Source organism: Fonsecaea multimorphosa (assembly GCF_000836435.1).
Source record: "Fonsecaea multimorphosa CBS 102226 unplaced genomic scaffold supercont1.4, whole genome shotgun sequence".
NCBI lineage: Eukaryota > Fungi > Ascomycota > Eurotiomycetes > Chaetothyriales > Herpotrichiellaceae > Fonsecaea > Fonsecaea multimorphosa.
This window is the reverse complement of record NW_015971638.1, coordinates 1,184,417-1,207,957: the sequence shown is the minus strand read 5'-3', so window position 1 is coordinate 1,207,957 and position 23,541 is coordinate 1,184,417. Positions and strand designations below refer to the sequence as shown.

Below are 23,541 nucleotides of genomic sequence, written 5' to 3'. Positions count from 1 at the left end.
TAAGACCAATTTCATCAAGAGGGAAGATCCTGAGAGAACTAGGGGAGATCGGTTACCACGTGGAGGCCTTTCAAATTTGTTTCCTCAGTGGGCACTCGGGAGACGGGGATATGAGAATGGAAGCAGGTTACAATGGCTAGAGTATAGTATTGCACTTGGATTGCTGCTTGGGGGACCTGGAGGGAAGTAACATTTGGCCAACTGCAAATTGGTGGATGCTGCTTCTTTCTCTCCGACAAGGTCAAACTGGCTCTGTGGGGGCACTGTCATCAGTGTACCACGAGCGCCTTAGCATTTGAGACCGTGAGGCACGATCGATTCTGGCCATTTGGACCGGCGCGGTGGGGGAATCCCATGGCGCAACGCTGTGTGGAGCCTTGCTTTTTGACGGCGGATGTCATGTAAAGACAAGTTTGCCAGGCTGGGGCCTTGTAACCGTGCGCCGGTGGAGAATCTCAACGCCCATGGTCGAGCGAGACCATCTAGAGCCCTTGCGCCTGCTCCCTACTCCGTACAAGCCCCGGGCATGGAGATGGTGTTGCACCGAGCGCTTCGAGCCATGCCGCTGTAGGAAAGACTCCAAGCCGGCGCCGTGGAGCCGGCATTAGGCGCTTTTGCCTAGGTACCTAGACCCAGAAAACAGACAGACCCAGGCAACCCCTTAGGAAGCCATCAAGAGGGGCCATCGGAGGATGCCAAAGGTGCTAATGCCGCATGGTATCCCGTCCCTGGCGGGGCGACGCACGTCTCTACCAAGCAGCTGCCGGCCATTCGAGGGCTGTCTCTGGGGGCGTCGTGCTGCAGCAGTGATCTGCGTCAAGGGTTTCCTTGCTAGGTAAAGCACCAAGGGGAAATGTCCAGCAACGTTACCTGAAGTCCCAAGCTCGCATATCCGGGCCTGCCCTTCACCTTCGAGCCCTCCAAGACCTCCCCAGAAACAACGCGTCGGAACCCAAGCCTGGATAGCCTCGGGATTTGACACCCTGTGGGCTGTGGCTCCTGTCAAAGAGGCCCCGCGGCCGCAGGAACTCATGTCACGGACAACCCCCGTGACAGATCAAGCAGGGCTCGGAAAGTTGTGCCCACAAGGAACAGACTCGATATATGTAGGTATAGAGTACATGGAACAACCCATTTGTGGCTCTGGCGACGCAGGCATTGTCAACGGGGGCCAATTGGTAGAAACATAACGGAAACCTTGCACCATGCCGCCAGGATCTAGGAACAATGGACTCGCCAGATGTAAGGTACCACGCCCATCGCCCAACGGTCGACCATGCTGGCCAACAACAATAGCAGACGCCTTTTGGGTGGGTGGAGCACGGCGAAGGAAAAAGAGTCCCTTGGGCATCGGCATCATCCTTTCCAGTTTTATCGAAATTTCCCGTGTCGTGACGAAAAGCTAATATGATCTCAAACCACGTTCCTTCGCACCTACCTGTACCTCTTGGAACGACTGATCGACAGAGCTAGATCTTGACTTGCAGAGGATTAAGCGATGGCTCGTGTGTACGCAGTATGTACATCTCTTCCACCTTCCTGCTGAATTGAAGGCCGAAAGGAAGCCTTGAAGGAAATCTGTGCCCTCATGGTCGACACTTCAATCTTGTCTCCTGCAAAGACAAAAATCTCGTTGATCCGTCACATGAAATCCCCGAACTAGATAAAGCCAGGGCGATGGCTTGGTCGGATTTCTAGGTAACAATATCTGGGAAAGTTGCCTAGAGCCAGCCAGGAACTTTGGGTATTCTGCAATGTTATGTCCGCCGCCACGGTCCTATCCTGTTCTTAGGAGGGTGAATCTGCGCGGTATAAACACTAGCCATCTCGATAGTCCTGTGTCATCATGCCGTCATCCGCGAGGACAACCAAGCGGCTGGGGGTCGCTGCAAGCAGCCCAAGAAAGGGTGGCTTGTGTCCTCAACATTCAACCGCAGACGACTTCAGGAGGCACTCGGGTCAATCATCATCATAGGCGAAACAGGGGAGCCCATGTTGATAAGGTGTCACTGCCAGGGGGACCTGCATGGCTTCAAAGCCATCAATGACCACTGCCATATTGGCCCCACGACAACCAGAGAGTTATACATAAGGACCCGACGACTGCGACCACACTATCGCATACCCTGCCCCGGGGATCTTTTCCTAAAGTATCCGGCTGGTTCAGGTACCAACTTATTTGCCATGTCGTCGCTGGTTGTGTGTCCATTCAAAACGGATTGTTGATGCGAGCCATGTCATGCCAATGGCATTCGTACTGAAGCTCGGCTGATTTGCCCATCATTGTACCCAGAGAACCTCGTCATGTGGCGCAGACAGCCGATGCGAAGGACTTTTACGGTCCTCTTCAAGGCGCAGAAGGATTCAACGGTCTGGCATCGTCTCTTGAACTGTTGTGTGCGTACTTGCCTTCTTTCAAACAAGTACATACCTACGCGGACGATAGTAGCCCGGGCCAGCAGCTTTCAAGTGTGCGAGCGACTGTTGCCACTGTCAGCAAATTACGTACCACTCACCAGTGAGTGAGACTTGAAGGGCAAGAAACGTACTCGGTACTCGTAGGTGCTCCGTCCAGGGAGAGCACTGGTGCATTCGGCTCCCTTCCATGGCTTTGGGTCCTAAACTTCCCTCACTATTGGTGCCGCCGCGCACTCCAGGGTTAGGTCGCCCGGGGAAGCTGACTAGCATCCAAGATAGCTTTTCATCACCTTCCCCAATCCAAACGCCCAAGCGAGAGACTAGGGTAAAGGGTTTGATCCCCTCAAACTGCCGGCATGGTTAGATAGAACTATAGTACCTGAGCAGTTCGTTTCAGATTGCACATACTCGTACAACTTGCACTCTGTACCTGTAAGCGAGATAGGTGGCATGACTTTTGCGAGAAGTTGTTCTCGGTACGACGTACAGTTTTAACCCCTGAATCACTCAACTGTGTGAGGAGGCACAGTAGTAAGAGTACGCAGCTTCCACAAGGGCTATTTCGGATGCTCGCAGGCTCTGAGAAGGCAGGGTGGGATGTGGCGTTTGGGCTCGTATCAGACCTGTTGATTGTGGAAGGCGACGCATCGCAGAGGTTCAGAGCTTGGGGTTCGTTCGCGGCAACGATCAGCGCTTTGTTCAGCTCTCACATTTCGGATTTGCTGCTTGCTGGAGTGGCCGCAGGGACCCAAACACCAAGGGATTGGTGACCAATCCGAATGTCCCTGCAGAGCAACGCCACGGTGATTTCTGCTTGAATTTCGTCGGCCTCAGAGGAAAACCCCCGTTCTTCCTGCATGAAAAGTGGGCATTTTACTTCGACTTGAGCTCCGCAGCTTTGGAACCAACGATTAGAAGTTTCTTGTCCTGGCCCTGCCGACATCCTGACTGCCTACTAATAACCAAAAAAAAACGTGTGCAGCTGCAGCAACGTGCTGGAGTGGAGGGCCCGTGGATCCTACCGACTGAGAGTTTCTCCTTCTACGCACCAATAACTTGCAACACGGTTGTCCGATCGCCCTCGTCATCTATACCATTGTACGTCAAACCACAGAGATCGACACCGGCAGGAAGAGATGGCTCTCCACTGCTGAAGTGATGTAACAAGAAACGGTGGTTTCCCATCTCGGCCAAGACTGGCTTCTATAACGGTGACTGGTCCCAAGGGAACAACTCGATCGAAAGATCGAAGCATGAAACTGGAGCCAGGACATCGTCACCAAATTGGCCGATAGAGAGCTCAGCACTGCTGCAGTGAAGTCATAACTCTGCCCCTGAAGCCATCTGAGTTTCTTTGGACACTGAGTCTTCGAGTCTACCGGCCAGAACACAGTCTTGTGCAAGGAACGAGGTGGATAAGCACCTTGATCAGAGGCTCCGGCAGCCGTGCAATAGAAGATCTGACGGCGACAGAGCGAACGAGTTCCGTTGTATCGGTTGGAAATTCCATCAGGTTGGATAAAGAATCAAGGCCCTTGTCATCTTTACGACTCGAGGAACCAGCAAGTCGAGACAGATTCAGTAGGCACGAGTCCGCACGCTCTTAGCCGCCGGTTAGCGATTACTACAAAGAGCAGTGGTGGCACCAGTAGGAGTTTTCTTTTGGTACCATCGAGGTTCAACAGTGCCCCGTCCTCGCCGTGTCGTGCCCTTTTCCACCAGTGCACAAGTGGATGTTCGCTTAGAACCTCGTGGCGCGCGACGATCATGGCCCGTTCTGGGTCGGCCGCCTTGCAGAAGATTCGAAATCTTTACCATGCTTTTACTCGACCCGGCAGCTCCGAGTCAGTCTTCAAGGGACCTGAGTTTGGGGCCAGAGCAGACTAATTTATCAATTGCAGACTTTAGGGGAATAAGTATGTCGTTAGTCATGGAGCGTGTGAGAAGTTTACTGCGTGAGCATTAGTTTGCCGTTATCGCTTCAACGCGCATTGAAATGCCAATCCGGCATGTTTCGCTTCTTGAACACATGTGAACTGACACGTTGCTGCTGATCATTTCGGTTGCGGGAAAGGGGCCCGTCAGGAGGAGCATTGGTACCTGGGTACCTATGTAGGTAGAGCGCGAGGCTCGGCTCATCGCAAGCGCATAGTCGTACCCAGTTTTCTCATGCCCGCCCTGATTTTCCCGTAGGTAAGGAGACCCAGTCCGTGGAAAACGGCCAATTATGGACTGCCCCTTTTTTTTGCGGCCGAAGACGATAATATATTGCGTCTTCGCCTCGTGGTAGTCTTGTTGTCAGAGCTTTAAAGCTCGCCAAAACACAACCTAGAGGAGTTGCTAGAGGCACGCCAGATGTAGCGTGGGCAATTGTCTTTCTAAGCGATATTCCAGACTTTCTAGGGAGCGGGTGATCAGCTGGGCTTCTGGCCGTTTCCGCAGGGTCCTCTGCGGACTATTGCAGTCTACTGACAAGCCTCCCAAAGCGGCAACTTTGTGCATACAAGAGAGGCCGCGTTTGACTGTTTCAGGAGATTGTGCAAGGAGAAAGTTGCACCGTGGCTCCATCCTAATTACTGTCAGATAGATGCTTTGGGCCAGACTCCTGAGAAGACATGCCCCGTTTTGGGCTCGTAGCTGGTAGCTGGTACGGGCAACATCCAACAAGGATCACGCGTTCGACTATAGCTTCTGCCGGACGACTTTTCCCGGTGATCCCGGCATTTCAGTCTGCAAGGCGTCCGAACCTCGAATTTAGGTCAACCGTTGACTTCGATGGTTTCTCGTGCGTCCTGTGAAAAAGGCAAAAGTGGAGGTTCCACTCTGGCAGACGAAATTTTGATTAAGTTGGCCTTCTTTGATCTGGATCCCCTGAGCTGGCCTGGAGAAGGCCTCTCGCTTCCTCGGACTCTTCCTCGTCCTCCAGAGCAGAGTCTCGAACGGTTTCTGCATCGGCAACAAACCCTCCAGTCTTGCGTCCGTCTGCCGATGCGGACAAGATCCACCAAACGTCCTTTTTGGTGAGCATGCCTCTGAAAGCGCCACGCTCAACGAAAAGGAGGTATCGAAGCCCAAGTTTCTGGAACATGTGCACCGCTAGTTGAAGTGAGCTGTTCGCGTTTAGCGTGATGGGTGTCTGATCCATCCATGGCCGCAGGTCGATTCCAGAACCTGATGCAATGTCGGGATGGTAGGTGAAATAACAGGGCGTTCTTGAATCAACAATCGTTTCAGCTCCAGGTCTGGACTGGTGACTGCTAGGATGTGTCAACCGCTCCAGCGCGAACGCCAGTTCAACGCGAGAGATGTACCCTAGAAGAGTGTTCTCGCGCGGATATTGCCGGTTTGAACCTGTTTCAGCGACATCGCCTACTGGCTTCCTGAACGCGACCACCGGGAAACCGCGATAAGATGTTGTTCGCAGGATGTTTTGTAAGTTTTCGACTGTATAAGACCTGTTGGCATCTAGGCACCTCATTTCCTCCACCCTGGTCATGAGACTGGAAACGAGGACATGAGGCATGGTTGCGTCGTCCTTGTTTTCGAGATATGGGTATTCGTTGAATTGAATCCAAGACTCATAGATGCCTCGCGTGGAGAAGACATCTCCTATCCATTTTGCAAGCATGACCGCAATCATGATTGGCAAGACGTAAGTCAGGGCGCCGGTTAGTTCAAACATGATAACGACGATGGACACGGTCATTCTTGTAACCCCAGCCAGTGCTGAAGCAGCGCCAACGATAGCGTACGTGCCCGGAGTAACACAGGGCACATCAGGTTCGCAAGCAGCGAACAACAAGGATGTTGAGAAATGTTTATGTATCAGCTCAACAACCACACCAAGTGTTCTGCCATAGAGTGCGCCAATTGCCAGAGAAGGGAGGATGATCCCGGCCGGAATTTGCAGGCCAAAGGTAATGCTCGCCAGCAAGAAACCCAGCAATGAAGCAGCAACCAAAAGCCATGCCATGGACAGAGCTCCGGCAGTTGTGGCACGACAGAGGCCAAAGATGTCGTTGTTCCCAATGGTGGCACACTCTGCAAACAGATAATACACCAACTCAGACAATTGGGCCCGCATGAAGAGGTTCGGATAGTTGATGACTGCAGAGATGGCGGAAACAACCAGGATTTCCAGCAGTGGCCTGTTGCGAAACGGATAGCTTGCAGACCTACGCACTCGTGCCACCAACATGTTCAGTTTGATGAACATTCCACCATATATTCCGCCGATAATGCCAAGGAGAATGAACGGCGCAAGTTCAAAGCTGTGCCACCCCGTCGTGTAGGTGACTTGGTAGAGGACAATTTTCCCAGTATGGAAAGGATTCAAAGCTTGTAGTGTCACTGCTGCCACCATCGCACAAACAAACGATTGCCACATAGTCTTGTCCGGGAAGTAGTAGGCCAATTGCTCGAGCGAGAACAGGACACCACCAATTGGTGCACCAAAGGCAACTGAGATACCAGACGCAGCTGCGGCGGATAGCACTTCTCGCTTTCGAGCTTCGTTCTGGCTCAATGATTCGAATGGCTTCATGATGATATTGGCACAGCAGCAAGCCAGATGGACGAAGGGGCCTTCTTTACCAAGCCACATGCCCGAAGAGACGGCGAGGATCTGTCCAAGTCAGCTCAGCTCCGGGCAAATCTAGGAAGGAACTCACTAAGCCAAAAGACTTCGTGATCAGAGTCCATGTGCCGAGAAATCTTCTGATGACGAACCCACCCAGGAGGGTCTTGATTTCGGCTATACCGCTGTGTTGAGCATATATCGAGTAATGTTTAACGAGTGTCGCCGCTGAAAACGCAAACAGTATAGAAAAGACAATGAAGAAGATATAGCCCATCACGAACTGACCGGCCCTGGCTCTGATACCCAAGGCCGCAGGCCACGGGGTCCAATCTTGACATTGAGCAAATTCATCGTGACCCCAGCAACAGAACTGCTTGTTCAGGTAGAAGTCTCCACCGCCGACTCCTTTCTTGCAATAGCCTGTCTTGATATCGCCCAGCCAGTCTGAGGCGATGTTGATGAAAGCTGCTACGCACCCCACGGAGATTCCGCTCGCAACGAGCACGAACCAAACGTGACTGGCGTCGAGTAACAGCCTGAGATTTCCAACGAGGCCCGTATGATGTGCCAGAAACTTTCTCAGTCGTTGTCGCTCTTTTGTATACTCATAAATCCAATCGATAGCAGTGAGGTCGTCGTAGCCCACTCGCCTACCCGGCCCCTCGACATACCAGTCCAGTGGGCTGTCATCCTTCTGGCCGACGTTTTCGGAGTTGTAAAAGTCAACCCTCTCAACGGTGGCACTGGTCTCGCCTGCGTCCCCATTGGCAGGGAGACGTGAGGATGTTAAGGGCGAGGGAGTCTTGTTCACCTGCGACAGCGGATGAGGGAAAGGGCTTATAGGACGAGCTGCTGTGCCTGAGCCCAGCAAATTGGGCGGTCTACGGTTCAGATGTTAGCAAAGCCAGGCACCTCAAGTCGCGACCATTACCTTGAAGAGATATCACCCGTCTCCTCCGCAGCGATCAAATCAAGGTCACATTCTTTGCTGTCGTCGGAGCGTGGTCCGGCCATGATTGCGAACTTTCGGAGACTGTCCCACAGTTGTACGAGTATTCATTGTCATGACAATACCGTCGCAATCACCACAAGCATCAACATTGACAAGTTCGAGGACAGCGGCTTCTCGGATGACGGGATGCGCATGCCCTTGTGCCTGTCAAGCAAAATATTAATTATGGTACAACGACCCTGAACCGCGTCGCGCCCCGCGCCGCTTTTAAATGCGGCTCACCTGCTCTTCCCCTCTCACAGTTTGCACTCACCTACACTCACCTTCACTTTCCTCGCGTAGCTACCTAGGTAGGTAGTCCGCTCTGCTTCACTTCGAAAACGGGTCTCTGATCTTGCGCTAGGTGTGAATCCTGCGTCGATGATCGAGTAGATTTCTTTTTTCCGGTGTCTTGAAAGTGGGCTGCCGCTGCCCTTCTCTTTCCATTATACCTGCCACTTCACGAAGAGCCTCCTCAACGAATGACATCGGCTTCCCTCCCAGCACTCCCTGATGTGGACACTTGTTACGAACACTCTTCTACTTCTCTTCAACTTCTCTTCAGTGTTTCCGCTAGACCTTTCCTGGTTCTCGCCGTTGTCGAATCTATTCGTTGGACGACCTCGGTTCACAGCGCGATGCTAACCCATCTGTTCGCCTTCGGGGAACGGCTTGCTCATGGCCTTGGACGGCGGACGCGCTCTGAGCTCGTGCGGCGGCTCGAGACTGCAGCAGAAGGACAAGGATAGCAGACTTAAGAGGTCTAGAAGAATTACTATTCTAACGCCAGCCTCCTTCAACTACCGATCATCGGTGCCGTCCCCTATCAGCGTATATCCATTCTAACATGAATCCAGAGAGATCTGTAACTATGTCTCCCTCATAAGCTTCCAGCCTGCGTCGAGGACGAATTGGGTTATGATACGGGTCTCTGTGAACTGCAGGAACGAGCCCCTGTTCTCGAGGGCCAGGTCACAACCAACCTTTGACAATAAGATGCTCAGCCTGGCTTCACCAGGTCCAACAGCTTCCTTGACCCTACAAATAAACCTGACTACCACTCTCTCGCTAATCCCGTCTACATCGCGTAAAGAAGTGCAATCGTTGCTTGTCAGCAAAATGCAGGAACTTCCCGTTCTCAGTGTGGACGTTCACTTCGCTGCTCTCTTCCAAAAGACCGTCTTCTGCCTGTTCAGATACCTCGCATAAGTGAAGTAAACGAGCAGAGCCAAGGATGAAACGACAAAATGACGGCTATAGTCGTGAAACCAGTGAGGTACTCTGGAGCTTCCGAGGTGAGGAAGAACTAGGCTCGATGATGAATCCGATACAGTAACCGACGAATATGAGCGAGGTGGCTACGGATCTCTTGGTGTGGCCGGTGAAGTTGGCTGTTATGAGGGTAAACATCATTAGCAGTGATCCATTGGTGAATGGCGTGATGAAGAAAGACAACAGTCTCCCGATCCAGTTGGACGTAGAGTCCCAAGCCGCTGCACAGATCGTAGACGGTAATTTTAACGATAACACTCCTAACCATGAAATGAATGACATACGATCCGGTCATCTGCAAACACTGCCCATCAGTTGTGTACTCCAAGTACACAAGCACGGAATACCCATCAGAGCTCTTGACGGAGTCGCCGGTGGAACCAAAACTTGGTCGATACTGCGCAGAACTGCTTCCCATCTTTCTGCGGCGTAGGTAAGTTTGTCACGGGTTTCGAGGAAGCCCAGGGTCGGCCGCTGCATCAGTGCGCATGATTTCCATCTTACCCTACCTGTCGAGGCGATTTAGTCCCGGATAGCGAAGGACGGAAGTATCGAGCACCCTTCGGGCAGTATCTAGTAGTGACCCTCGTGGTAAGATAAAAGACCTTGAGCAAGTAAGTGGACGACAACTTGTAGGCTAGTAGGCGAAGACCTGTTCTATCCAAGAAGTGCTATATGCGTATAGATTGGTAGATCCTCCACTAGTGACTCTTCTGAATCTTTCTTTCCGGGGACTCGCAGACGATCTGGGTACTCTGGCCACGAAGACTTTGTATTTTTATCACAGGGAGGGGGAAATGTCGGCTGATAAAATTAAAGTGTAAGGGCATCGTTACCGTAACGATTTCCATCACAAAAATGTGGACATACTAGTATTATGGTATAGTCCAATATGAACTTTACTCGCGTCCAATGCTGTGGCCACGTCTTACTGTAGTGACTGGAGAAATCAATTACGAGCAGATATGTAGCTAGAGAACTATCTCGCCGGGTATTTTGCCAACATCTTCGACGTCTGCAAACGCCGTGGCAATGATATCCGCACCCCTTAAAAGGTCCTCTTCACTGATCGTCAATGGCGGGCAGAACCTGATCCGGTCACCCATGCCAGTAGCGCTGGCGAGGACGCCTCTGTGCGCCAGTAAAGCTGTGATCCTCCGTCCCGTAACCTTGGGCGGCTTCTGCTCAATGGCCACAGCAATGAACAAGCCGCTGCCCGAAAACTCAATCACATGAGGAAGATTGAATGATCGTAGCTTCTCCAGTAGGAGCTCGCCCAAGTCATTTGCCCGGTCCGAGAGTTTCTCTTCCTCAAGAATGTCCAGCGCAGCTAAAGCTGCGGCGCACCCGGGAGGGTTGTTTGCCATTGTCGTGCCAATTCTATTGTTCACGTGAGCCAGATAGAACTAGCCTGAGCCGACAAAGAACAGGACAAGACTTACTCGTAAGGTGAGATAATATTCATTATGCGCGAAGACCCCATAACGCCAGACATAGGATAGAGACCACCGGACAAGGCTTTCCCTAACACCACCAGATCTGCTTTGACACCATCTCGCTGGTGGCACAAGTTGAACCCAGTTCTGCCAAAGCCAGTCTGGATCTCATCCGCGATGAACAGTACATTGTGTTCTCTGCATAGTGCTGCGACTTCGGCAATATAGCCCTTTGGTGGGACAATGATACTGTTATGCGCCGTCAACCTCATGATAAACCAGACTATATTGTGCTGTGTCGAGGACACACACTCACCCTGCTGAGCCCTGTATAGGCTCGATCATAAACGCACCAATCTTCGCGCCATCTTCAGTCAGGGCTTTCCGGACATCCTCAATCACTCCATAGCGCACTAACCTTCCACTCGGTGCTGTTGATCCGACATTGGGGAGGTATTGGCTGAAGTCTGAATCTGTATAGTAAGTCAAGAATCGCTAGGTTGTCAGGGCCAGGCGGTCACTTACGGTCAGCTTTCTTGCTGGCTAAAGACACCGTCGACATTGATACGCCATGATAGCACGCCGTTGCTGTGAGGATGTGACAGCTCCCATCTCGAATTCCTTTGACACAATAGGCCCATTTCCTGGCAACCTTCACTGCCGCGTCCACCGCCTCGGACCCGCTGGTCATGCCTACAAATTTGTCGTAGCCAAATACCTGTATATGGCATGTTAGTCAGCCTGAGGAGGTGAGACTGGGTGGCAACGATTTTCTCACCTCGTAAAGTCGTTTGGCCAATCGGCCATATAGTGGGTTGAGGAATGCAATGTTGACACATGCTGCATCTTTCATGGCGTTTATGGCGGCCGAGACAATGCGTGGATGTCCATGTCCCATGTTCACCACTGAAAACATGCTCAACTTGCGGAATAGTCAGTGATCACCTTCCCATTTATAGATCACACAGCTGGCGCCTCATACAAAGTCCAGGTATTGTTTTCCATCGACATCCCAGACGGTAGCATTGTTGGCTTTGGCAACCGCCACCTGCCGGCATATGAGTGTGCTTGCTTCGTATCAATGAGCAGATTGTGTCCTACGGGAAGGGGTGCGAAACCACCAGCAACATGTTCATCGTAGTCGTTAAGCACTTCTTGCGTCGCCTGGGACAGCACAAAGGGCTGCGTGGCGGATGGCATTTTGAAGTACCTGATGCTGTCACAACCCTCGGGCTGCCGACCACTTTCAAGTGGACTTTTGATGAGTATAGAACATGGTTATCTCTGTAAGGGCAAGGCAGGTAGAAAAGGCCCTAGAGATCAAAAGGGAGGGTGGTGGCCGATAGGGAACTGGCCCTTAGCGGGCTAATCCGTGTTACAACTGGTAGTAACGGTAACGGCACCGTGAGTCGGGGATTTGCGTGGCTCAAAAACATCCACATGAAGTGCATAGGCTAGATCTGTTTCGAGACAAACGAAGACGATACCTAGTATGCACTAAGGTGATAACAAGGCTGGTAAACGTGTACCATGTCTGAATGCTGGAGCCAAACTACCACTTGTCGGGCTTGGGGGCGTGGCAGCCGACTGATCCAGATGCATAACGAGGTGGCATTCATATTGAACAGTCGCGGTACTTTTCATACTTTGTTCTTTGCCAGTTGTACTGTTTCTGATGGATCAGAATGGCCACATGTTGCGCTCCCTACCTATTAGGTACCTAGGTACTATCTAAGTAGTTCAAGTTGTGAACGAATGTCCCACTCACCCAGAGCTTGGCAAGGCTGAGATATTCAGCCTTGGGGCAACGTCAATAATTTTTGTCACGCTGCACTCGGATTTCATCCTCAACCTGCCTCCGCACAGTTTTCTTGACCTTCCGCTCACCGGTCACTGCAATGTCTTTAGCAATACCCCAGGCCTCCCAGTCGGGGCTATTCAAGCCTGGCTACAGCAGCTATGACGCCGAGGATGGTGCCGTGATTCGAAATGTATGCTGCCTTCCCACCCCTCAGACACTCATTTTCTGATTCGTGTGTACAGATCGATGCATGCAGGACGATTGCCCAGACCGTTCAAACCTCCCTCGGTCCGTATGGCCGTAACAAAATTGTCATTAACCATCTGGCCAAGATGATACTCACTTCCGACGCGGCTACAATCCTCCGTGAACTGGAGGTGGTGCACCCCGCCGCAAAGTTACTGGTCATGGCCAGTCAACAGCAAGAGGCGGAGATGGGAGATGGCACAAACATGGTCATTATACTGGCTGGAGAGTTGCTCAAGAAAGCTGAGGAATTAATACGAATGGGTCTCAAAACGAGCGATATTGTATCTGGGTATGAGAAGGCACAGGCTTATGCGCTCAAATCTTTAGAAGGTACCGTGGAGCTATCCGTTGCAATCTCAAAAGAAAATATCACTAACTAACGAGTCCATAGACTTGGAAGTTGACACTGTCTCCGATGTTCGCTCCGCCGCCCAACTTAGCAAAGCGCTCCGCACTGTGGTTGCGTCCAAACAATCTGGCTCCGAGGACCTCATTTCGCAGTTGATAGCTCAGGCTGTGCTGGCAGTTCTACCCAAAAACCCGGCAAATTTCAACGTTGACAACATCCGTGTGGTGAAAATCATGGGCGGAGATCTCTCTTCCTCCCAAGTCGTCAAGGGCATGGTCTTTGGTCGCGAACCCGAGGGGTTGGTGAAGCGCGCGAAAAAGGCAAAAGTCGCTGTTTTCTCATGCCCGATCGATATTTCCCAGACTGAAACAAAGGGAACTGTTCTCCTGAAAAATGCAAAAGAGATGATGGCCTTCTCCAAAGGCGAGGAACAACAGCTCGAAAACGCCATTCGGGAAATCTACGACACGGGTGTCCGCGTATGCGTCGCAGGCGCAACCGTGGGAGAACTAGCCATGCACTACCTCAACCGGATGGGTATCCTTGTGGTCAAAATCATGTCGAAATTCGAACTCCGGCGCCTGTGCAGCGTGTGTAACGCCACTCCTCTAGCCCGCCTCGGCGCGCCCATGCCGGACGAGATGGGTAGCATTGACGTCGTTGAAACGACCGAAATCGGCGGTGACAGAGTGACCGTCTTCCGCCAAGAGTCCGACACCGCAACAACACGCACGGCGACCATCGTGTTGAGAGGCGCAACCCAGAACCATCTCGACGATGTCGAGCGCGCAATTGATGACGGCGTCAACGTCATAAAAGCGGTCACAAAAGACCCACGGCTTGTCCCGGGTGCGGGCGCGACGGAAATGCAACTTGTGGAGAGAATCAGTCATTTCGCAGACAAGACGCCTGGCTTGCCGCAGTATGCCATTAGAAAATATGCAGAGGCATTCGAGGTGATCCCAAGAACCTTGGCAGAGAGCGCCGGGTTGGACGCCACGGAAGTGGTAGCAAGGCTGTACACGGCGCATCAACGCCGGGTAGGTTCCAGCGAGGAAGTGAAACGCCGAAAACAAGCAAACGGCGAACAACAAGACGAAAGCGACGACGAGGACGAGGACGACGATGACGACGACGACTCTGGAGAATCCGACGAATCTGAAGAGCCGTACTGGACCACGGGTATCGACCTGGAAGTCAGTGACGCGTCCGGCGTGCTGGATGCTCTAGAAGAAGGCATCCTGGACCTGATGGTGACCAAGTCCTGGGCCATTCGGCTGGCCACGGAGGCGGCGAGGACGGTCCTGAGTGTTGATCAGATCATTGTCGCGAGGCAAGCTGGAGGGCCGAAGCCACCGGGGCCGAACCCGAACTGGGACGAGGATTGAGGGATGACAGAACCAGCAGCAAAAGAAAGGGGGGGAACGAATGATCTTTTTGAGGAGAGTGAATGAAAGAACGCGAAGAGAAGAAAAAAGAAGAAACGAAATCCATGCCATGAACGAGCGTCGAGAAGATAGGATCACGAATCGCATGCATGTGTGCTAGGTACGCCAACGAGCTGCGATATCCATGGCATGCATGTATCCACGTCTCAGGTCGATACAACCCTCGAGCAACCACTCGAAAAATGAGGAAGTGCACCTGCCTGCCAATGGCACGAACGACGTTGACCATGGTATGATCAACGATCAACAAAAGCCAGCCTGCTCGTACCCTTGACGTGTCTGCACAGGTCTTGACAAGCACCGACCAAGCGCGCCTGAGCACCCCCCTGGTGAAACTGTGACAGAACCCCCCTGGATACCCGGATGCTCGACAGACGGGGCGAGAGCAGAAAGACGCCATCTCCAGAGAGCACGTTTGTATACCTATGCATGGAGAATGCCTGGTGGACATTCCGTTCGGATGGGCCGAGTTTAGTATGGAGAGACCACTTGCAGATGGTGGTACTCGAAGTCAGGCTCAGGTACTGTTGCTACTAGAGACAAAAAAACAAAATGAACAAGGCAAATCATAAATAGTGCAGACTGTAGTTCGCCCGCCTCGTGAAGTGATATCGTTTCTGGATTCGCCTATGATACATTGTTGATTTGACCCCGTTGCCTCCATTCATATTGCGAAGTTCTTTCGGCTGTGATGTCAAGGGGAGACAGGCATCTTGCCGCCTATGATATGGACTACATAGCATGGTCAAGGTCATCCAGAAGATATCGAACGGACAATCTGGATGGCTTTTCCGTCAAGACTCTTTTTCTAGGTGCCAATCAACCACACTGTGATTAGAGTTCATCGCTGAACCAGAGCACTGGCATCCTCCGGCATTTTCTCATTCTTGGACACTTTTCCAACCTTGTGCACAGCATTGATTGATTGCTGAGAATCGAAATTAAAGCTCCCGCAACAATCCAACTTAGTGATGCTGAGATTGGATGTTGAACTTCGCAAATATGCCGCTGAGCGCTCAGAACTGAACACGGGATCTGAGCTTCTATGCACAGCTGTTGGCATGTTGCTCAGTGGTCTCGGAAAGATGGCTCGCTCCCTCCCGTCCAAGTAGGACATTGACGAAGAACATTTATAGGTTGTCTGTTGATTTTTGCAGGAGTAAGCCCATCGATGACTGCGCTGGTGTACGAACATGAAAACCCCACGTCAGTGAAACTCGGAAGTGAGGAGCCCTTAAGACGGTGATGCGATGAGCCGCCGTCCAGCCTTTCGTGTGTTAAGTCCTTTCAGCGCTGTCTCCAGAGTGACTGTCATCGCTTGCAGAAGATCTGATCTTCAGTGATGGAGCTCGTTATAAGGGCAAAACGTGATGTTTGTATAAACGCAATTAGGAACTCAGGCGTGAAAAGTGCACGGAGACCCTGACTTGGCCAGCGCTGATGTAAATGCTCTGACGCCTGTTGCTAATGTAATTTATTCCTCGTTCGTCGCTTGAACACTTCGGCACTTCTTCGTGTGGTTCGGACTATTGATGGTATCGCAAAAGGGACTGATGGGCTCGACCACGAATCCCATTGATTGTTGCCATAGGGTGTTCTGTTCGACCCAGGCTAGGAGTTGATGGTAGAAAATCCACTGCCTGATGGCTCTCTTCTGGTAGCACGCTTCCAAGCATCCATCGCGACCGTATATTCTTTCATCTGGTCTTCATATCTGTCGTCCCATAGCTTCCTGTTATCTGCGCTAAGGCCATCCCACTCGGCCTGGATACGAGCAGGGATCTGCTCGGGAGGGTAGTCATCGGCTTCCAATTGTGGTCTCATGTGCATTGTAAATTGCACATAAGGTGCCTCTGGTCGTTCTGGGCGTACGGGTGCGCCGGGAGAGCGCGCGAGACCATTCGCGCCGCCATCATGTGCAGAAGCTATGCTCGGCGGTCGTGGTTGACTCGGCGATTGATAAGGCACACCCAGGTGCTGGTTGACTGGCATGGGAGATGATTGCGGATATGTCGCGTCCGGAAATTGGTGCTGTGTGCCGGGGTTTGCAGGTGCTGATGGAGTAGTGGACTTGACCCGGAAAGAGGAGGTGAGCGCTGCTGGATCGTGAGGAGGGACCGGAGAGAAAGAGCTTGCGGGAGCAAGATTGGGTAGTGTGGTTTGTTGATACATATTCGGCACTGTCTCTGCTGGAACGGTGTTCATGATGGTTTCGCGGTAAGTGTTGTTTGTCCTTCTCCGCCGCTCAGGTCGCTCGACGGGCTGTGTCGGGTAAGCGTCTGCCACGGACAGCAAAGGGCTTCCTAACCTCGGGTTCATCTTCTTCGCTCGCTTCGGAGCTGTCGTCCAGTAATCCTTCCCCTTCAGGTCGCCTGCGTTGTAACTCGGGCGCCACGCCACTGCCAGCCAACTCCGCCAGGTTCCCGCTGCCGTTCGCCAGGACTCCAATCTTGTCAAGTTGTTCGGGAGTCAGCTTCTTTGCTGGGGCAGACATAATGTCCTGCAGATGGTTGAGAAGGATGGCACGCAACAGGCGCATTTTCTGGACATGTTCTGTTTCCTGGATGATTCTCTTTCGGGTAGCATCGTTGTTGGTCTCGATCTCAGCAAGACGTCGTTTGAGTTGTATACATTTCTTCCGATAGGCAAGTTCTTGTGTGGGCGCAAGGGGTGCGTTGCGATGAAGGGGGAGATCGCCCGCTGGAGGGAAAGGCGTGTCTTTGGAAGTGTCCATTTTCAAGAGTGAGGCAGAGAGAGGCGTGGAGCAGGTTACGAAAGCATTCGGCGGCAGTAGTGGAGTTATAGATGAGATTTGATGAATTAGAGGTGACAGAATATGGCGCAGTCCTTTATGAACAGCAAAGGTTGCTTGAAGCGAAATTCACCTTGATGGTGTCTGGATCGCGTGGACAGACACGCAGGAGGTTCATTAGGTTCATCAGCTTCATTTTGGTCAGAGAGGAAAGTGCGCCGAGCAGGTGTGCGGCCCAGAGCCTTTCTTCCCCACGACCTCACCACCAGGACTGAATTTGACAGCCACCTGCTGAGACGTCTTCAATCCAGGGAGTTACCGAAGAGCCTCTGGTAAATCCATTTTATCATCATCCTCTCTATATCCACCAGGTAAGTACTGTCAGGGTCCTCAACTCTAGACTGAGGCCATTCTGCAGCCTCAGTCCGACTGATCCTCCGGTATGTCTGAGACTCCCTAGCAGCTGTATCAACTTCACCCCTTTCCCCCTTTCGTCTGATCATATGGCGGTCCACTTTATCAGTCATCGCCAGATTGAAAGTCCTGGTCCCTTCATGCGGGATACTCGGAAGGGACGAATACGAGAGACGTCTCGAAGGGTGACTGAGTACAGCAAGGTCTTTCAGCTGCCCAGACCGGCCGAATGAAGCTGCCAATTCAATGATCCAATCTGCGGCTTTCTCAACTCACCAATGTTGGGCTAAAGCGCACGGTGACCAACTCCGGCAACCTTGGCAATCCGAAAGAGACATGGGACTGTTATGTGCCAAGAGAGCCGCATCGCATGACTATGGAAAGCTGCTCGCCTGAAGCCTCCGAATTCATCATCGAGAATATGGTTTGAGACGTTTTCGAGGCAGCCTCTACCAGGCTCAAGAGTCTGCGCGAGCCCTACCTCCGAATGATGGCTCTACCTATCACTGCATTCAAGGACAGCCCCCGATGCCCGATGTCGCAGCCTGCTCTGCTCCAGATTCATTATTTACTCTTCCCTGAGGCTTCGCGATGCTTGTCTTTCTGCTCTGGTAGAGAGAGTGCCTTAGCTTCTACCATTCACTCTTCTATTCACTATGAGCAGCTGGACTACGTTACCCTGGTCGTGGAAGTTGGAGGATGTTCAAGCAGTCTTAAACATCATAGTCACAGCCATCAGCGGCATCGCCATATTTGTGTTGACTCGCTGCTACTGGTCTCTCAGCGCACGAGTAGCTGCTCAAGGAAAAGTTGTGCCAGTATCGTTCCTCCTCACCTTGAACACACCTGGAGAGGCCATCGATGTTCTCTTGCTATTAAAATCTCATGTCATCCAACATTGGAATATTGTTTCTCAAAGTCTAATTGTCATTTCTCTCTCAATCACGACCATACTGTCCGGTCCAATTGCGAAATACTCGACAAGACTGACCCACGTCGTGGTCCAGACCGAGGTCAATGGGCTTCTCGCTGGGAGAACAGATAACAGCATTCCGGACTCTCAAGTGGCGTGGAACCTGACTCAAATGAGTCTCGATCACGCAAACTTCCCCATCGACGAGCTCCTGGACTATCTCCCAGACACTTCGAAATTGTGGGTCGACCGCCTTGACGAATGGAACAACAGTTGGAGTATGACCTGTGAGCCTGTATCTCACGTCGGAATGTGACACTTTCACGGGGAAGTTTGGCGGTGCGATAGAAACTGAGATCTTTCCGGCATTTCTGCGCAGTGACCACGGCAATTACGACAGCGCAGACTTCTATACCAATGCAACGTTGATCAAGGACCTGCTCATTTGTATGTATGCGGCAAACTACTCAGACTGGGATGAGGCCAGTGGCCCCTTCGGTACATACCGCACGGTGAATATGTCGATGGCAAGTTTGCATCTTCACAATGCACCGAAGAATGACTCTGATGATTACGCCCCGTGTCGATTTGGTCAAGGGGCTGTGGGCTCTGCTTTCTACACTCGTGTCGATTGTGCTCTCAGACTCACCAACAATCGCATTCAGGATCCAGCATGGATTGCATTTCCCGACATTGGAGATGTTTTTAACATCCATTCTTCAATGGTAGGCAACTATTTCACACGCTTTAAGCAGGAGTCAATGGCGGGCGACGAGATTTCCGTCATTAGCCCAAGAGATTTGCAACGATTCTATCCGACATACATGGTCACAAAGGACACTCAACTCAAGCGCCCAGTACAACGCAAGATAAGCGTCAAAGTTGTTGCCGTACAACTGTCCAACGGATTTATTGCGGTCTTTAGCATCCTTGCTCTCTTCATTTGCCTCGGGGGAGCGGCTCATGTTCTCCTTCTTTTCAGAAATCGAGGAGCCATGGACTTATTGCCACAGTCAAAGCTTGATTGGTTGTTGGAATGCATCATATCAAGGTCTCCAAGCCGCAGCGGTGTGGATAGTCGAGGGCCAATACCATCGAGGGTCGCTGATGCCGGGGCTGTGGTACCCTTGCATATCAGCGCAGGCAAGAAACGGGCCCAATTTGAGGCCGCTGTCTACAGCACAATGTGGACTGGAGATGTCGATCAGTTACCCGACTCACCCGACATCCACGCCCAACCCTCAGAACTGCCGGACAAAGGAGTCGAACCCAGACAAAGCTCGGCTTCTGGACTACTAAAATCACAACGAACCACACCAGGTAGAGGTACAGAGGAAGCTGTGCGTGCTGAGTCTGTCGGCTCAGGCTGAGTGAGGGAACGACAAGGGGTTGGTTTGTGCTGATCTTTTAAGGGGAAGATTTATAGCTCTTTTTCCCATGGAGGAATTTGCCACCAATCATCCTCAATGATGTGGACGTACACCGAGAGATTTATCGCGATTTCTTCGCGACTCAAGTTCTGTCAAGGTAGTGGGTCTTTCCCTCCAATCTCCTAATTCGAGGAAGAAGAGGACATTCGAGGTTGGCTATTGTCATTCGATTGCTAAGCTCCAGCACAACAAGCTTTGATGCAGATATTTCTCACGGGTTGATAATGGCAGCAAGCTTGTTAGTGGTCGTCAGAGAGTATGGCAATGGCTTTCCCTGATTGATATTTGAGTTCAGATTCGCGGGAGCCCTTGCTGCAAGTTACACGAGCCCGTTGGGATGAGCGCGTGGAACATAAAGTGAAGCGCATGTAGGGTATTGTTCTAGGCCAGTCCGTGATGTCAGGCAAGAAAACATCTCTTCGCGCTGCGACACCCCTTTTAGGATGCATGAGCGTGTTCGACAGTATCAAATGAATATTGGGTCCTCCCTTCTGTGGCTTCCTGGGGGAGGCTGGGCAGATGCGTCTTTGGACAGAAGCATCCGACTTGGACATGGAAGGCATCCCCCACTCGGTGCCAGGAGGCTTTGTGGCTGCTGACTGAGAATTGGGTCGTCCGAATTTCAACAGCGATAGCTCCTAATCTTTTTCCACGATCACAGAAAATCTCCGAGGAATCCTGTTGATCACTTGTTCTCAAACGGTGATTCCTCAGAAGAGGCTCCTGCAGACCAGGTTTCTCATGCACATTGGCTCCTTCTGTCAACGTCTTCGGTGCATGAACAGGAGGGGGAATGCGGCAGCCACCATGACGAGACGCTTCAGGGGCGGCGGAGGCGTTTCTGCCGCTGCATGTACGGGTGCGTGTGCGTGTGTGTGTCTGCGAGGCATATATCCCGTCCTCGCGGAAATGAGACTAAATGGAACCGTCAGACAAAAGAGTCTTGGTGGCACCACGAGGTCAGTTGGCCAGTAGATCGCAGGCTTTCGTTTATGGTTATCATTTCATTGAGGTGTGCAAATGGTGATACTCTGTCCTTCATTGCAGCCGTCAGCTATGATTGACAGCGCTACCCTTTCGCCATTGCTGAATGATCGAGAGACCAGAACCCAGAGCTTGTGTCCCCGTGTCAAACCATGCCACTGTTTTCTCAGTCCGAATCCATGCATCCCACGAGTGCCCACGCGGGCTCGATGTGGCGTCTTTTCGTCCGAGACTTGCCTGACGAAAGTCCACAGACTTGGGTTCTTCCTCGTGGAGAGCGGCTAGGATCATGGGTGTCTGGCTGCCTGGAAAGAGATCTCCACACACATTGTATGGGAATTTTGAGCGGATTTGCCAAACTAATTGTTGGGTGCGCGGCGAATGAGGTTGTAAGAAGGGCATTTTGCGCAGAAAGGCCTTTTCAGGGGCCGCTGCCAAGGAGCCAGTGGGAGCCGTTTTGGGAATTTCCCATCGCACTTCGACAGCACCAACAGCCTCTCCACGGCCCACAACGGCCCTGTTCCTCGCGCTAATCGCACCGCATGCCTCTTCTCGCGTGTCCTTGGTCAGTCCTCCCTGCCGCCTTCACACCATACAGGTCGTTGATCACGCTTTTCTACTCAAAGGACCCCTCTGCAAGGGCACGCGTCGGGGGCAAAGACTGAGTCCTGACCAGGTTGGATATTGGCTGACCCCCCCCAGAATGGAAAGTCTCCTCCCAACAACAGCCAGCCCGGCAAGTCTCGTTATGCATCAATGCATGTTTGACTCGGAGCGCCCATGGGGAGGGAGGAAACCAGGAACAGAAAGAGCTCGAGCTGCAGGAGAAACAAGCCGTTGGACCTTATAGCGCTTGCTTTTCCTCTCGATCCTTCGAAAAAGAGCCTCATCATGCAATATTTGCCTTTCAGTCAATGTGATATTGATCTCTAATCCTTTTTGTGCCTTTTTTGCCTTTGGCCATCCACCAGGCATCACCATCGTTTGCAGCAATTGGACGCCGCGCGCGCTCTGCTATTGGATCCCAACGGCCGACCAAGCCGGAATCTACTCACCATGAGCCAACAAGTACCAACAGCTCTTCTACCTCACGATTCCTACGTGGGAGAGATCTATCGCATCAACATCTCCTTCATCTGCGTCAATTCCGTAATCATCATCATTCGCTTGATTGTCAGAGGCTTCGTCGTTGGACATGTGGCCGTTGACGATTACCTTATGGTGGCGGCTGGCCTCTTCGCCGATGCCTTTTCCGCCATGGCGATAGTTGGTAAGTCGGCGGCTAGAGCCTGAGTGGAGAGTTCATTCGTCTGACAACAGCAAAAGGGATACGATATGGCCTGGGGAGACATATCTATGACCTTCCACAGGACTCCAGATTTGTTGACAACACGAAGAACGTGATTCAGGTCATTACATGCCTCCTTCTGTTCTAGGGAATGGACTAACAAGCAGCAGACGTTGTGGACATGTCAAATCATGTACGTCACAGCCTTGATGCTGGTCAAGATATCCATCGTGACATCGTACATTCGGGTTTTCCCGACTACCGTCTTTCGGAGAATAATGTATGCTCTCGGTGTGGCCATTATTGCGGTCTGGATCTGCAGTATCCTCGTCACAATCTTCCAATGCCATCCGGTCCGCGGTGCCTGGGACTTTACTCTCCCTAGAGACTGCTTGGAGATCGTCTCGGCCTATTACTTCACCACCGCTTTTTCAATCTTTACCGACTTCCTGCTGTGTACCCTCCCGTTGCCCGTCTTTTTCAGGCTCAGACTTCCGGCGAGGCAAAAGTATATTGTGTCTCTACTGTTTGCTGTCGGCTTGTTCGCAACCGTGGCATCGGCTCTACGCATCAGCGTCCTCAAGAGTGTCAACAGCTTAGATGTCACCATGGGATCAGTATCCACAATGAAGTGGTCGGTGGTTGAGGTTGGCACGGGTATCGTCTGTGCATGTATACCCTGCCTGAAGCCACTTTTCAAGAATCTATTGCCAGACAAGACCTCCGCCAACAGGTCTGGTCCCCCAGCCGGAGGGCCTGGTATGCAGACGCCCAGGCTGGGAACCGCACATGAAGAGAGACACGAGCTCACCAAGCCCTCGGAAGGCTGGACGAACTTCAGTCGGCCGGCAACACTCACCCTGAAGCCAGGCCCGCTGGTGACGGCAAAGAATTTTGTTTAAACACAAAGTGCGCAAGCACGACCGTTTTGTTATTTCGAGGGTTGAATGCAACCCCCCTTCGGGACTGCCGCGTCTTTTCGGCTTGTCCTCTGCTCTTCAAGCGAGCCGGAACCAGAAAAAAGTCGGAACATTTGCTTTCCATATACATGAACCGCGCAAGCCACCCCATGTCCTAGAGATCAGTTTGATCTGACATGAGTATTTGGAGTTTGGTTGATACCGTTTTTCCAGCTTTTCCGCCCGTATCGAGTTGCCACAAAGGTCCATCTCTCCGCCGCGGGACTGTTCTGTACAATTCCAATGCACATATGAGGC

At 52.0% G+C, this 23,541-nt stretch overlaps 6 protein-coding genes across 6 annotated transcripts; 3 read left to right on the top strand and 3 right to left on the bottom strand.

Annotated features, from left to right (window-relative positions):
- Positions 1–5,260: 5,260 nt before the first annotated feature.
- Z520_03091 (uncharacterized protein) lies at positions 5,261–8,011 on the bottom strand (the record flags this gene model as incomplete). Its single annotated transcript, XM_016773604.1, has 3 exons — positions 5,261–7,042; positions 7,089–7,878; positions 7,929–8,011. The coding sequence occupies 3 exons, from the start codon at positions 8,009–8,011 to the stop codon at positions 5,261–5,263; spliced, it is 2,655 nt and encodes an 884-aa protein (XP_016635661.1).
- Positions 8,012–10,231: 2,220 nt separating this feature from the next.
- On the bottom strand, positions 10,232–11,896 carry Z520_03090 (uncharacterized protein; the record flags this gene model as incomplete). Its single annotated transcript, XM_016773603.1, has 7 exons — positions 10,232–10,640; positions 10,703–10,945; positions 11,013–11,169; positions 11,222–11,414; positions 11,475–11,618; positions 11,679–11,744; positions 11,798–11,896. The coding sequence occupies 7 exons, from the start codon at positions 11,894–11,896 to the stop codon at positions 10,232–10,234; spliced, it is 1,311 nt and encodes a 436-aa protein (XP_016635660.1).
- A 698-nt stretch (positions 11,897–12,594) lies between these two features.
- Positions 12,595–14,483, top strand: Z520_03089 (uncharacterized protein; the record flags this gene model as incomplete). The annotated part of the gene is made up of 3 exons (XM_016773602.1): positions 12,595–12,687; positions 12,740–13,076; positions 13,138–14,483. The coding sequence occupies 3 exons, from the start codon at positions 12,595–12,597 to the stop codon at positions 14,481–14,483; spliced, it is 1,776 nt and encodes a 591-aa protein (XP_016635659.1).
- A 1,671-nt stretch (positions 14,484–16,154) lies between these two features.
- Positions 16,155–17,277, bottom strand: Z520_03088 (uncharacterized protein; the record flags this gene model as incomplete). Its single annotated transcript, XM_016773601.1, has 2 exons — positions 16,155–16,805; positions 16,852–17,277. The coding sequence occupies 2 exons, from the start codon at positions 17,275–17,277 to the stop codon at positions 16,155–16,157; spliced, it is 1,077 nt and encodes a 358-aa protein (XP_016635658.1).
- A 1,088-nt stretch (positions 17,278–18,365) lies between these two features.
- Positions 18,366–19,992, top strand: Z520_03087 (uncharacterized protein; the record flags this gene model as incomplete). The annotated part of the gene is made up of 2 exons (XM_016773600.1): positions 18,366–18,934; positions 19,002–19,992. 2 exons carry the CDS (start codon positions 18,366–18,368, stop codon positions 19,990–19,992), a joined length of 1,560 nt encoding a protein of 519 aa, XP_016635657.1.
- Positions 19,993–22,092: 2,100 nt separating this feature from the next.
- Positions 22,093–23,226, top strand: Z520_03086 (uncharacterized protein; the record flags this gene model as incomplete). Its single annotated transcript, XM_016773599.1, has 3 exons — positions 22,093–22,306; positions 22,363–22,445; positions 22,495–23,226. The coding sequence occupies 3 exons, from the start codon at positions 22,093–22,095 to the stop codon at positions 23,224–23,226; spliced, it is 1,029 nt and encodes a 342-aa protein (XP_016635656.1).
- Between the last annotated feature and the right edge of the window lie 315 nt (positions 23,227–23,541).